Source organism: Procambarus clarkii, chromosome 74 (genome assembly GCF_040958095.1).
Source record: "Procambarus clarkii isolate CNS0578487 chromosome 74, FALCON_Pclarkii_2.0, whole genome shotgun sequence".
Taxonomy (NCBI): domain Eukaryota; kingdom Metazoa; phylum Arthropoda; class Malacostraca; order Decapoda; family Cambaridae; genus Procambarus; species Procambarus clarkii.
Window position 1 is genome coordinate 22,538,672 of NC_091223.1, and position 12,826 is coordinate 22,551,497.

The 12,826-nt window shown below is 41.9% G+C and overlaps 1 protein-coding gene across 5 annotated transcripts in view; it reads right to left on the reverse strand.

The window, feature by feature from the left end:
• Nucleotides 1-1,244: 1,244 nt before the first annotated feature.
• The window catches only part of Atf6 (bZIP_ATF6 domain-containing protein ATf6), a 225,505-nt gene continuing 213,923 nt past the window's right edge, over nucleotides 1,245-12,826 (reverse strand). For all 5 annotated transcript variants that reach the window (XM_045756858.2, XM_045756857.2, XM_045756856.2 and 2 more), the window contains one exon: nucleotides 1,245-5,461. In XM_045756858.2, the coding sequence (XP_045612814.1) occupies nucleotides 5,035-5,461 (427 nt within the window). In that variant the 3' untranslated portion in view covers nucleotides 1,245-5,034. The remainder of the gene's footprint in view (nucleotides 5,462-12,826) is intronic.

Here is a 12,826-nt window from a genome sequence, read left to right on the forward strand (position 1 = left end):
GGACTCCATGCTGGGGCTGCATACTCCAGGATTGGCCTGACATATGTGGTATACAAAGTTCTGAATGATTCCTTACACAAGTTTCTAAATGCCGTTCTTATGTTGGCCAGCCTGGCATATGCCGCTGATGTTATCATCTTGATATGGGCTGCAGGGGACAGGTCTGGCGTAATGTCAACCCCCAAGTCTTTTTCTCTCTCTGACTCTTGAAGAATTTCATCTCCCAAATGATACCTAGTATCTGGCCTCCTGCTCCCTACGCCTATCTTCATTACATTACATTTGCTTGGGTTAAACTCTAACAACCATTTGTTCGACCAATCCTTCAGCTTGTCTAGGTCTTCTTGAAGCCTCAAGAAATCCTCCTGTCTTAATCCGTCTCATAATTTTGGCATCCTCAGCAAACATTGAGAGAAATGAATCTATATCCTTCGGGAGATCATTTACATATTTCAGAAACAAGATAGGACCGAGTACAGAGCCCTGTGGGACTCCACTGGTGGCTTCACGCCAATCTGAGGTCTCACCCCTCACTAACTATCTGCTTCCTACTGCTTAGGTACTCCCTTTTCCACTGGAGCACCTTACCAGCTACACCTGTCTGTCTTATGTACCAGCCTCTTATGCGGTCGATGTTTTCTATGAAGCTTTTCAAGGTAAACTAAAATATTCACAATAAATTAGTATGTCACATATGCACGTATTTAATAAGTCATAATTGACTATACGAAAGTTCGAGAACGGGTTGCATCCCAGAGGGATTCACAAAGCAAGTGGTCCTCTGTATATGTATTGAGCCCTATAAGGGTTAAACATGCCAAAACTTGAAGATAGAAGAAAAAGAGGTGATATGATCACCACTTACCAAAATACTATCAGGAATTTACCAAATTGACAGAGGAATTCCTGAACCAACAACTTCATGAACAAAAGGTCACAGATTCAAGATAAGGAAACAAAAGTTGCCAAAAAATATTATAAAGTTTTCTTTTGCAAACAGAGTTGTAGACGGTTGGAACAAGTTAAGTGAGAAGGTGAAGGAGGGCAAAACTGTCAGTAGTTTCAAAGCGTTGTATGACAAAGTACTGGGAAGATTGGACACCACAAGCATAGCTCTCATACTGCAATTACACTTGGGTAATAATAATCTCAGTCATAAGACTAGGTTGGAAAAATCCCCTTCCCAACCCTCACAACAATTTTATCTGAGAAAAATCATAAAAGGTACCAAAGAATGAAATATGCACAATTCAATTTTTATTTTCATAACAATAAATTATAAAAGTGCAAAAGCATTTGCTTCTCATACATCATATACCATTGAACAGTTTTATTTCTGTATACTGTACATACATTAAAGTATTTTCCAAACTTTACAGCAAGATGTGACAGTCCTGGCACCACTGATGAAATCAAGAAAAACTGGTAAATTAAAATTAAAGAAAAATCTTTTAAATTATATGACTTCACAAAAATATTTGGGCACAACAAATACGGTGGTCAATACTGTATTGCCATACCAATTACATACAAAAGTAAAAAATATTGCTCTCTAGCGAATCCTGGTATCCAAGCACCAATTTTTTTCATGACATGAGAAACAGAGGAAAGACCTCCCAGTCAACTAAAATAACTGTGCATCAATCATTAGCCATCACGAATGGCTGTATACATTAGTCATGCAATTTATATAAATATCTTCAGTATCCATATACAACAATGTTTAACCAGTGCCTATTTTAGGTTACTAAGTTAGCATTTAGTGATACAGGGTATCCACCATGCAGCCACTGATACAGGGGTATACACCATGCAGTCACTGATACAGGGGTATACACCATGCAGTTACTGATACAGGGTATCCACCATGCAGTCACTGATACAGGGTATCCACAATGCAGTCACTGATACAAGTATCCACCATGCAGTTACTGATACAGGGTATCCACCATGCAGTCACTGATACAGGGTATCCACCATGCAGTCACTGATACAGGGGTATACACCATGCAGTTACTGATACAGGGGTATACACCATGCAGTCACTGATACAGGGTATCCACCATGCAGTCACTGATACAGGGTATCCGCCATGCAGTCACTGATACAGGGGTATACACCATGCAGTTACTGATACAGGGGTATACACCATGCAGTCACTGATACAGGGCATACACCATGCAGTCACTGATACAGGGTATACACCATGCAGTCACTGATACAGGGTATACACCATGCAGTCACTGATACAGGGTATACACCATGCAGTCACTGATACAGGGCATACACCATGCAGTCACTGATACAGGGCATACACCATGCAGTCACTGATACAGACTACACCATGTAGTCATTAATACAGTGTTATACACCAAATTTACACGTATGATGAGAGTTCTGCACTGTTCTGATGCAAAATATAATGGCAACAAAACTTACCAAATAAACTATGTCAATATTCACATTAGCAGATGTGAGAAACAACAAAAAATCACAGCCATATAAATTCTTTAGAAAATAATAATATAAATAAATATTTACATACAAAAGAAATTATATTTTCTTTCCCCCGAAAATACATTTACACTAAAAGAACCATCTGAAGACAAATGCATTGTGGTTAAGTTTGAACTATTCCTAGTTTTCAAATCAATACAAACACACTGACTAATTAAATTTTACAAAGACTCATCATTACATTTACAATCAATAATGAAACTTTCATTAATAGTATGAGGTTTGGTTGGGGTGGTGAAGGACCTGGCCAGACGACTGACCCACTGGAAAGCGACTGGAAAATTATTGTGGCGCTCTTAAGAAAATAATAAGCATTTAATTACAATAGAAATCTCCTATCTTGTACTTATCCCTCGGAGAGAACACAATAGTTTAACCCTACACCAGCACACACACACACAACACAGATGCATGTTGTTGCATTGCTTATTTCACACATTTGCTAATTTAAAAGCACCCGAATGTAGGCACAATATACAACTGGGTAAAATATTTACCGGAACTTATAGATTGAACTCAAGTTATGTAATTCACCTGTTTATTAATAACTTTCACTGATACCTATATAAAATATGAAAATCATAAAAAAGGGGAATAAAGAATGAAGATAATGAGCTGAGATCATGGAATGATATCATTTTGAAGGTCACTTCAAATATTTCAGAAATATACCTACATATGTAAAAGCAAATATACAACTTATCTCTGCAATGTAACAGCACTCAGCATCAATGTCAGAAAAAGGTGTCGCAAATCTATAAAATCATCAACCATATGCACACAAGTTTGTACAACCATTAAAAATAATTATGACACATTTATAACAAGAATTTGATTTTTGTAGATATATCATGCAAAAGTGCACAAAATAGTATCTACCTCTTTTAACATTACAGTTTCATGACTTTTGCATAATCCACACTCAAAATTTCACATTGCTCAGTATAAAGCCTGGTTACCTTGAAATGAAAAACCTGCTTTGACTACATTCATAATTTACATTTTAAATGTACGACTTAATGCTATATACAATCAACCTATTTATTTATTTAAATAAATAAATTATATGCCATACTAGTAGCTGGAATCACACTACTTGGCCTAGAATGCAAGGACCAATTTGCCTAACAAGCAGAGTGATTTTCATTATTTTAAATATTTCTACCCACATTGGTTTATTCTAATTACTACAATGTATAGAATGTGAATTAATGACTTAGGTTAGATAGGCTACGTTCCATAAAACTTTATGTTAATTTCACTGAAAAATCAAATCATATACAATATAGTGTAATGGAAAGCAATTTATGAAAAAAATTGTGAAAAATATAAAATTTCAATAAAATTCGGCTTGCTAGGCAACTCGGCCTATTAGGTACAACATACATACATACACATTATATATATACATATAGTGACACCCCGGTATTCAAACCGCTTTGAATTCAAACATTTCAGCATTTGGACGCTGTGTCCATGTTCGGTATTCATTCGTTTACTTGACATTAACATGTAAACACGAGTCCCTGATGCGCCAGTTTCGCCATTGCTGTCGTTCAGTACACAACTCACTACACTTTCTCTTAGATATTTTGGATATTCTTAGTGTAAATAAGTCACCATGTCACCTAATAAAGTTTGTGATAAGAGCCAAGCAAAAAGAAAAATGGTTAGAACCACGATATAGATGAAGAAAGATTTCATAGCAAAATATGAAAGTGGTGCCCATGTGTCTGCTCTTGCTACCGAGTTTGGTATGCCTGAATCTAGTTCTCTAATAAAAGAAATGTGTGCAAAATGTTGGGGAAGTGCAAAGTTTTCTTGAAAAATATCACCATAACAAAGCTGTGACAAACTGTAGTATAAACCTGTTGAATGACAATGCTATGTCTCACTCTAGTAACATTTTAAAGCACAGGCAAAAGCAATCATTCTTGGACAATTTATATATAAGAAAAGCATTAAGTAAGTCTAATGAGGGAAACAGAAAAGAGAGAGAGAAAAGAGAAAGAACTTCAGAAGCACAACCACCCGAAGTTATAATGGTAGAGGACTCCCCTGCCAAATAATAACATCTCTCCTCCTCTACTTCACCAACTTCCACATGTGCCATTAACTCTCGTAACTGCAGGTGAGTGTGTACTGTATTAACACTTATTTCATTTACTTATTGCATTAATATATTCATTTTTGTGGTCTGGAACGGATCAATCCAATATACATTATTCCTTATAAGAAAAAAATTGTTCAGTAATAAAATTTTGACATTCTTCCCGACTTCAGGAACCAATTAAGTTTAAATACCGAGGTTCCACTGTAATATTAATATTATATATATATATATATATATATATATATATATATATATATATATATATATATATATATATATACACACACACACACACACATACATACATGTATGTATGTATGTATGTATGTATGTGTGTGTGTGTGTGTGTGTGTGTGTGTGTGTGTGTGTGTGTGTGTGTGTGTGTGTGTGTGTGTGTGTGTAAATTATTTGGTTGGGTAAATAGGCTTGGAAAGGAAAGGTCGGGATCTGCCATGGGTATTACGCCTCTCCTGACGATTATTTGAAGCACTGTCTGAAGATGGATGTGATGCATTAGTGCCACCAGCACGTAGATGAGCAGGTACAACTTCTTCCGACACATGGACAAGGCGAGTGTGAATGACCTCACAATCAATCTGCATCATTGCAATATGAGCATCCGGGGGCGCAAGAGATTCATTGATTGGCCGAGGTGTTGGCATTAGAAGGGACATACGAGGCCGAGCAGAATCATTGCGTGCAGTAGCAGGAACCAACAGGTGATCAGGAGAAAAGGACACAACATAATAGGTGTCATCACGACGCTGGATAGCTTCAAGAAATGAGGAGAGCCTGGGAATTGTTGTCATTACTGCTGTCTCCTCTTCAGTGCTGTTGGGGAGTAAAATACATGTACAGAAATCTTGACAAGACTTGGGTTCTTTAACCAAATTAATCATATATAAATTAAAAATTAAACCATTTTTATTGGATACAATATTCAGGTAATGAAAATTATAAATACCAGCCAATGTAACTTCAATAGAATGGGTATTTTATTTTTTTTTTTTTTTTTTTTTTTTTTTTTTTTTTTTTTTTTTAAACACAGGTAGGTACAGAAGATAATTTCAGACTGCTGGTTTTCCTGGAGCATTACCCATCAATTGGTTTACAACCAAGTCCTCAATTACAACTGGGTGAAGTGACAGGAAACATTAAATATTGATTACCAGTAGACCAGCCTGCCCAGGGTTTGAACCCGACTGCCCCACAGTGGCTCTTGATAGGAAGAAAAGGAGAAAAACAAAAAAGCGTCGAATGTAATGAAACTCCACTTTCTGGGTGAGCCCCTGAAGCGACCCGGAGCTATTAGGCTGATATGCATTATATTAGTCTAGGGCATCAGTCAATTGGAGTTCAGCCAGACCTGGACCACGAGCCAGAACCTGGGCCCCCTCAGAGAGACAAAGGGAGCAATGGCCTATGGAAACCCCCATGTATTTGGGAGCATTCCATGTCTGCCATCGACCGGGGTTGGCAACCAGAAAGGTAGGCATAACAAAACAGCCCCCCCATCCTCCCACTTAAAAGAAGAAGGAAATGTCACACACACTGCCGCCGCACCGTTTGCCCCCACAGCGCCTACCCAACCCCCCCCCCCCCCCCCCCACCATTCCCAAGGTGGGGGAGGGAGAGAGCCCTGGATCCCTCACGTCGGCTACCCAACAACCCCAGTTCATTGCAACTGATGTTGTCCAAGGCAAACGTTGACTCTGGTCTCAGATTCTAGGCAGTTGTGTACCTTAGGTGTGTGTTCTGCTATGTGTGAGGCACGATGTCCAGGAGAACTTTGAGAGTACTTGGGCTGCATGCATTTAGGGTTCTCTTCCCTAGTACGGTAAGTACTACCCCTAGGGTTCCCTTCCATTGGACTTTCGGGAAACGCTCCTGCAGGGGTCTTTGCCGCTCGGCTCTTACCCCGCCCTTAGGGGCCAGCTGGGGTTTTCGTGGCTTCTGTTTGGCCTTGAGAAGGAAGTGATATCATTTACTGGTAGGGGCACAAGGTACCTCGCAGCACACCTACTTATGTGGCGCCGGTTTCTTTTCCTTTTGGGGACGTTGTACTTTTGCGGAGTTTTCTATTATTTTTGTTTTCTTGCCTATGGGGGTCTGCCTGTTTTGAATATTGGTTCAATTCTGTTGTTTGGGTGGCCCTCCTCTAGGCCCCCTGTGATTATACATGTCACAGAGGTTTACCTTTAGCAGTTTCCCTTGTTAGTTTGGGCCCAGCCAGTTTTGCAGTACCTTGCCTGGGTTTCCCATAGCAGTCAGCCTGCAGGCCCTGGAAATCTCCATTCGGGCTCATTAGTCCTATGGACGCTTCTTCTGAGTTCCAACTCGCCTTGTGTGAGTTTGAAGGTTGCCGTGTGCCCTTGTCTCAAGGTGACAGTCACCGTTTTTGCCTCCATCATGCTGCCAGTTGGGTCACTGACACCCTTGACACCCTGAAGCAAATGGACTGATATCTGTTATATTAGTCTAGAGCATCAGTTACTTGGAGTTCTTGCCTACTGGAAACCACGGCCGTTGTTAAAGGTGAAAACTAGCTACGCAGTACCCCATGCCCCACCAGTGCAATAACTACCACTTACCCCCAAGGCAACAAGGGGTGGAAACATCCTCCCCCCTCCCACACACTCGGGGCGGCCAAACGCCAAGCAGCGAAAGGCCAACAGAGGTAGACCCAAGGTGACTTGTGGAAGGAAACCCCAAGGGCAGTACTTACAGGGCACTCGGGGAAGGTGACCCTAAGCACATGCAGCCCGAGTACCTGAGAATACTACTCCCAGCTCACAAGACCACCGTCAGAGCAGCACTGAAAACAAGTAACAGCACTGAGAGAAGACTGGAGCTGGAGCCACACGACTATGCACAATCTCATCTGCCGAGGAACTGAGGTGAGGATCGCCGGCGCGAAGGTCTGGGGCTCCCCCTTCCCCCTTCCCGGGGAGGGGGGAAGCTGCGCAGACATGTGCGCGGCTCGTGTGACGTCATACTTGTTTGCTCGTTTTTCCTTTGGGAAGTTCTGTCAACTCGTTTGATGTTTTTAGTTGTTAACCAGAACAGGGGTCTGTTTTGTGGTGCTTACCTTTCTGGATGCCTGTCCCGGTCGATGGCAGATATAGGATGCTCCAAATCACATGTGCAATTCTATGGGCCATTGCTCCTCATGCCTCTGTGAGGGGGGGCCAGGTAATGGCTCGTGGTCCCCAGTAGGCCTAGAACTCCACCCACATCAACTGATGCAAAATAGTCAGGGTATCCATATCAGCCATGAATAGCTCCGGGGAGCCGTAGGGGCTCCCCCAAAAAAGAAATAAAAGAAAAGCATAGAACCGACTTGCAGGCAGAGCGAGCACTGTGCCGACCAGACGAAGACATCTCTGGAGAAACCACCAGCAGAAAAGCAAAAGAAAAAAACTCAATAAGCAGAAGCCAAAGCCCCGGCACGACCACAAAACACGTGCCAAGACCCAAGAAGTGCAGTCTGCAAGTCAGGAAGACCCCGGAACCCCAGAAAGAGGCAAGTCCGGGGCGCACAGGAGGTAACCACCATGGGCCACCCGAACCTCCAAAGGGGAACCCAAGAGTTAGAAAAACCTAAGGAACGAAACTGAAGAGCCCAAAGGAACCCGAAAACGAATCCAGGCGGGAGCCCAAACCACCACATTTGCCGACGGAAATGCAACACAGAAGAAAGGGCCAAACATAGGACCCCAGACAGAACCCCCAGCCAAAACAGTCAGAAATGGACTTAAAACTGAGGGTCAAAAGCCAAGGAAGCAAGCAGAGCAAACAGGCATGGACACCGGGCCCAAAAACCAGAGCCCTGAAACCAAACATGGACAGAAAACCAACAGAAAAAACCAACACCCAAACGTTCCCAGAGTAACATTAATGGTAAAATGCACCAAAACAAAGAACAAAGCAGGCACGGCAACGGGAAGATAAAAAATTACAGACGGGGGTGAAAAAACGCCCCCCATATTGCGAACGCACACTCCCAGGCACATGTAAACAAACCAACCGCAGCACTGCCCTGGAGGCCAGGCAGGAAAGCGCCCACAGAAAGGAAAATGGCCACCACAACAAAAGGAGATGCGGCCAAGGCAAGGGAGCCGAAATCATGCCAGCAAATGGTGGAAAACAAGCAGACTGGAGGAGGAATGACCGTCTCCCCTGCCCAGAAGGCACAAAGTCCAAGCATGGGCAAACAGCCCCAGAAATGCAAGCGGGCTACCCCCCATAGCTCCCAGGAACCCCTAATAGAGGCCCCGGGGCAGAGCCATCCTCCATGCCTTCCACCCGAAGAAAAGGCAGCAAAGAAGGGGTAGTCTGCTGGTAGGACCCAAAAGCCTCGGCAGGAGGAGTAGGCTTGAATGCCTCCGTTTCCAACCCGAAAGGGGCAGCCCCCAAAGCCGCTCGAGTCTCAACACTAACTAAACTTCGCCCCGATCCCCACAGACATTTCGGAGCTGGGAGCAGGGGGGAAAAAGGGGGGGGTGGGGAAGGAACAGGGTGGACAACGCCTAACCAAAACGGGGCACCCTCGGGGCATCCATGTGGGCACCCAACCTACCTAGTGCATAGCAGCAACCTAATCCTAACATGCAACACTGATGCCGCATGTACCTGAACCTCAGTGTCAATAAAATAATAATAATAATAATAATAATAATAATAATAATAATTTAATTAGGAACAGTACATACATAGTTGCAGAATTACAGTACAAACATTCTGTTAGATTTAAAGATAGAGGTAGTACATACAATACCTAAAGCTACTAGTACGCATAGCGTTTCGGGCAAGGAGAGGTGGGGAAAAAAACAGACTAAAACTTAATAGTAATTGAACTTAAAGTATAAAATTTGTTGAATGAAAAAAAAAATAATAAAAGATAAAAAAAAAGAGGGGAACATGGTAGAAAATGACCAATATACAAGTTGGTCAACAAACAGCAATTTTTTTTTTTTTTTTTTTAAATAGTAAGACATGGGTTGACATTTAGAAGGTAGGTAGGTTACATGGAGTAAAATAGGTAGTACTTAGTTTTCATCTTAAACTGGTTAAGAGAGGAACAATCTTTGACATAATTGGGAAGGTCATTCCACATTCTAGGTCCCTTGATTTGTAGAGCATTCTTAGTTTGATTAACTAACTCTTGGAATATCAAATAGGTATTTGTTTCTGGTGTGGTGCACATGAGTTCTGTTACAACCTTCTAGGAAGCGTTGAAGGTCAGGATTGATATTACAATTCAGAGTTTTAAATATATAGAGTACACAAGAGAGGATGTGCAGTGACTTAATATCTTACATATTCAGAGATTTGAGTAAGGGTACCAAGTGCTGTCTGGGGCCAGAGTTAGATGTTGTTCTAATAGCAACTTTGTGTTGGGTAATTAGAGGACGTAAATGATTTTGGGTAGTAGAACTCCAAGCACAAATACCATAGTTGAGGTATGGATAGATGAGAGAGTAATAGAGCATCACCAGGGCAGGGTAAGGAACATAATATCTGATCTTAAAAAGAATGCCAACAGTTTTAGAAACTTTTTTTGCTATATTTTGAATGTGTCGCTGGAAATTCAGCTTGTTATCAATGAGGACACCAAGGAATTTATCATCAACTTTACTACTGATTTGTATATTGTTTATTCTTAAATTAATTTCATTTGAGGATTTATTACCAAACAAAATATAGAAAGTTTTGTTAATGTTAAGGGTGAGTTTGTTAGCAGTTAGCCAAAGATGGACTTTATTTAGTTCAGTATTCACAGTGATTTAGAGCAAGAGAGTCAGGACTAGAGAAGATGAAAGTTGTGTCATCAGCAAATAAGATTGGCTTGAGGTGTTGGGAGGCATTTGGAAGGTCATTAATGTAGATGAGAAAGAGGAGAGGGCCAAGTATGCTGCCCTGTGGAACACCGATGTTTATAGATAGTGTCGGAGAAATGGAATTATTCACAGAAACATACTGGAGCCTGTCAGTAAGGTAGGACTGAAGGTATTGCAGGGAGTGACCTCTGACTCCATAATGATGTAATTTAAGAAGAAGGTTTTGGTCGTTGACAGTGTCAAAAGCCTTACGTTGGTCCACAAATATCCCAACAGGGAACTCATTTTTATCAAGAGCTGCATGTATCAAGTTAATCATATTAATAAGTACATCGTTAGTGCTTTTTTTTGGGGTCTGAAGCCATATTGGCAAGAGCGTAGTATATTGTGTTTGGCTAGATAAGAGTAAAGTTGCTTGTAGATTAGTTTTTCAAATATTTTTGAGAAGTTTGGCAGAATTGATATAGGTCTGAAGTTGTTGACATCAGTGAGATCACCACATTTATGGAATGGGGTTACTCTCGCTTTTTTTAGAATATATGGAAAAGTTTGGAGTTCAAGTGACTTCTTGTAGATCAATGCAATGGCAGGGGCTGAAGATCTGGAGGCTTTTTTGTAGATTAGAGTTGGTATCTCTGCAAGGGCACTAGACTTGGTCTTAAGGGAAAGGATTACCTCATTTACATCAGTGGAATTAGCGGGCATTAGGTACTGAGACTGTGGGTACCAGTCAACGGGTAAATTGGAGTACGAGCAGAGAAAATGACTCTCAAGACTCTGGGACAAGAGTGTCATTGACCCACCAGGATCAACTCCATCAGCATGACGGAGAAAAACAGGTGACTGTCACCCCTGAGACAAAGGCACAGAGCAACCTTCAAACTCACACAAGGCGAGGTGGAACTTGAAAGACACATCTATCAGTCCACTGAGCCCCTATGGGGATTTTCAGGGCCCGCAGGCTGACTGCTACTGGAAGCCCAGACAAAGGTACTGCAAAATTGGTTATTCCCAAAAACTACCAAGGGGAAACTGCTAAAAACTGAGCCCCTGCGACATGTACAATCACAGGAGCCTAGATGAGGGCCACCAAAATACCAGAAGTGGACCAATAGCCAAACAAGTTAGGCCCCCCCCCCCCATCTCTAGGCAAGGAAAAAAAAAAAAAAAGAAAAACCCTGCAAAAGCCATCACCAGAGGAAAAGGAACCGGCTGCCGCCTAGGTAAGCAAGCTGTGCAATATCTTGCAAACAAAACTGCTCTCTACCCAAGGCCAAACAAAGTCCAAGAAAACCTCAGCTGGCCCCAAGGTCAGGATAATTGCCGAGCAGCAAAAAACCCCTACGGAAGTGGTTCCCGAAGGCTCTATGGAAAGCAGCCCTAGAACCCAAGGGTAGTACTTACAGGACACTTAAGAGAAGCAGCTCTAAATGCATGCAGCCCCAGTACTCTTAATATCTCCTGGGCCACTGCACCACACACAACAGAAGACACCACTTGGGTAGAGATACAGCTATGACTCTGAGGCCAGAGTTGATGACCGCCCCAGATTTCATCAGCAACAAATTGGAGTTGTGGAGTAGCTGGCATGGCGAGTCCAGGGCTCCCCTTCCCCCTCCCGGGAAGGGAAGGGATGCGCGAACTAGCAGTGTGGTGGCGGGGTGACATATGCTTGTTTTAGGTTGGGGGAGTTCTGCCTCTCTGTTCAGTCTCTGGTTGCAATTTTTTTTACAATGTGGGGTCTGTCTTGTTATGCCTACTTTTCTGGGTGCTAACCCCAGTTGATGGCAGACATGGAATGCCCCCAAGAACAAGGGGGATTTCCCTAGGCCATTGTTCCCTTTGCCTCTCTGAGGGGGCCAGGTTCTGGCTCGTGGTCTTTGGTAGGCTGAACTCCAATTGACTGATGCCCCCTGACTAATATATCACATATCAGTCCAATAGCTCCAGGGAGCAGGAGGGGCTCCCCACAGAAATACGAGTACAAAATACAAAAGTTCTGTATAACATTTATTTTTAAGTTAATATTTTTGGACATGTGGAATGGTTTAATTCAAGCTTATATTATTTATGGGAAAATTCCTTTTGGTTTACGATTTTATGGTGTATAATTTGTCTCTTAGAACAGATTAAAATCAAACGAAAGTACTACTGTATATATAAATAATAAAAAAAAAAGAATTCATGGAAGAAACTCCTCACACCTCCCGTAAAGGAGAAAGAAAAAATACAAGTTTTAAGGGATTTACTAATTAAATCCTTGGCATGTTTCAACATGCTGGTGAAAATTTAGAGGCAGGATGTGATTGAATGGCTGGAAAGAGTTGCTAATCTCTTTCTAGAACATACAAGAACA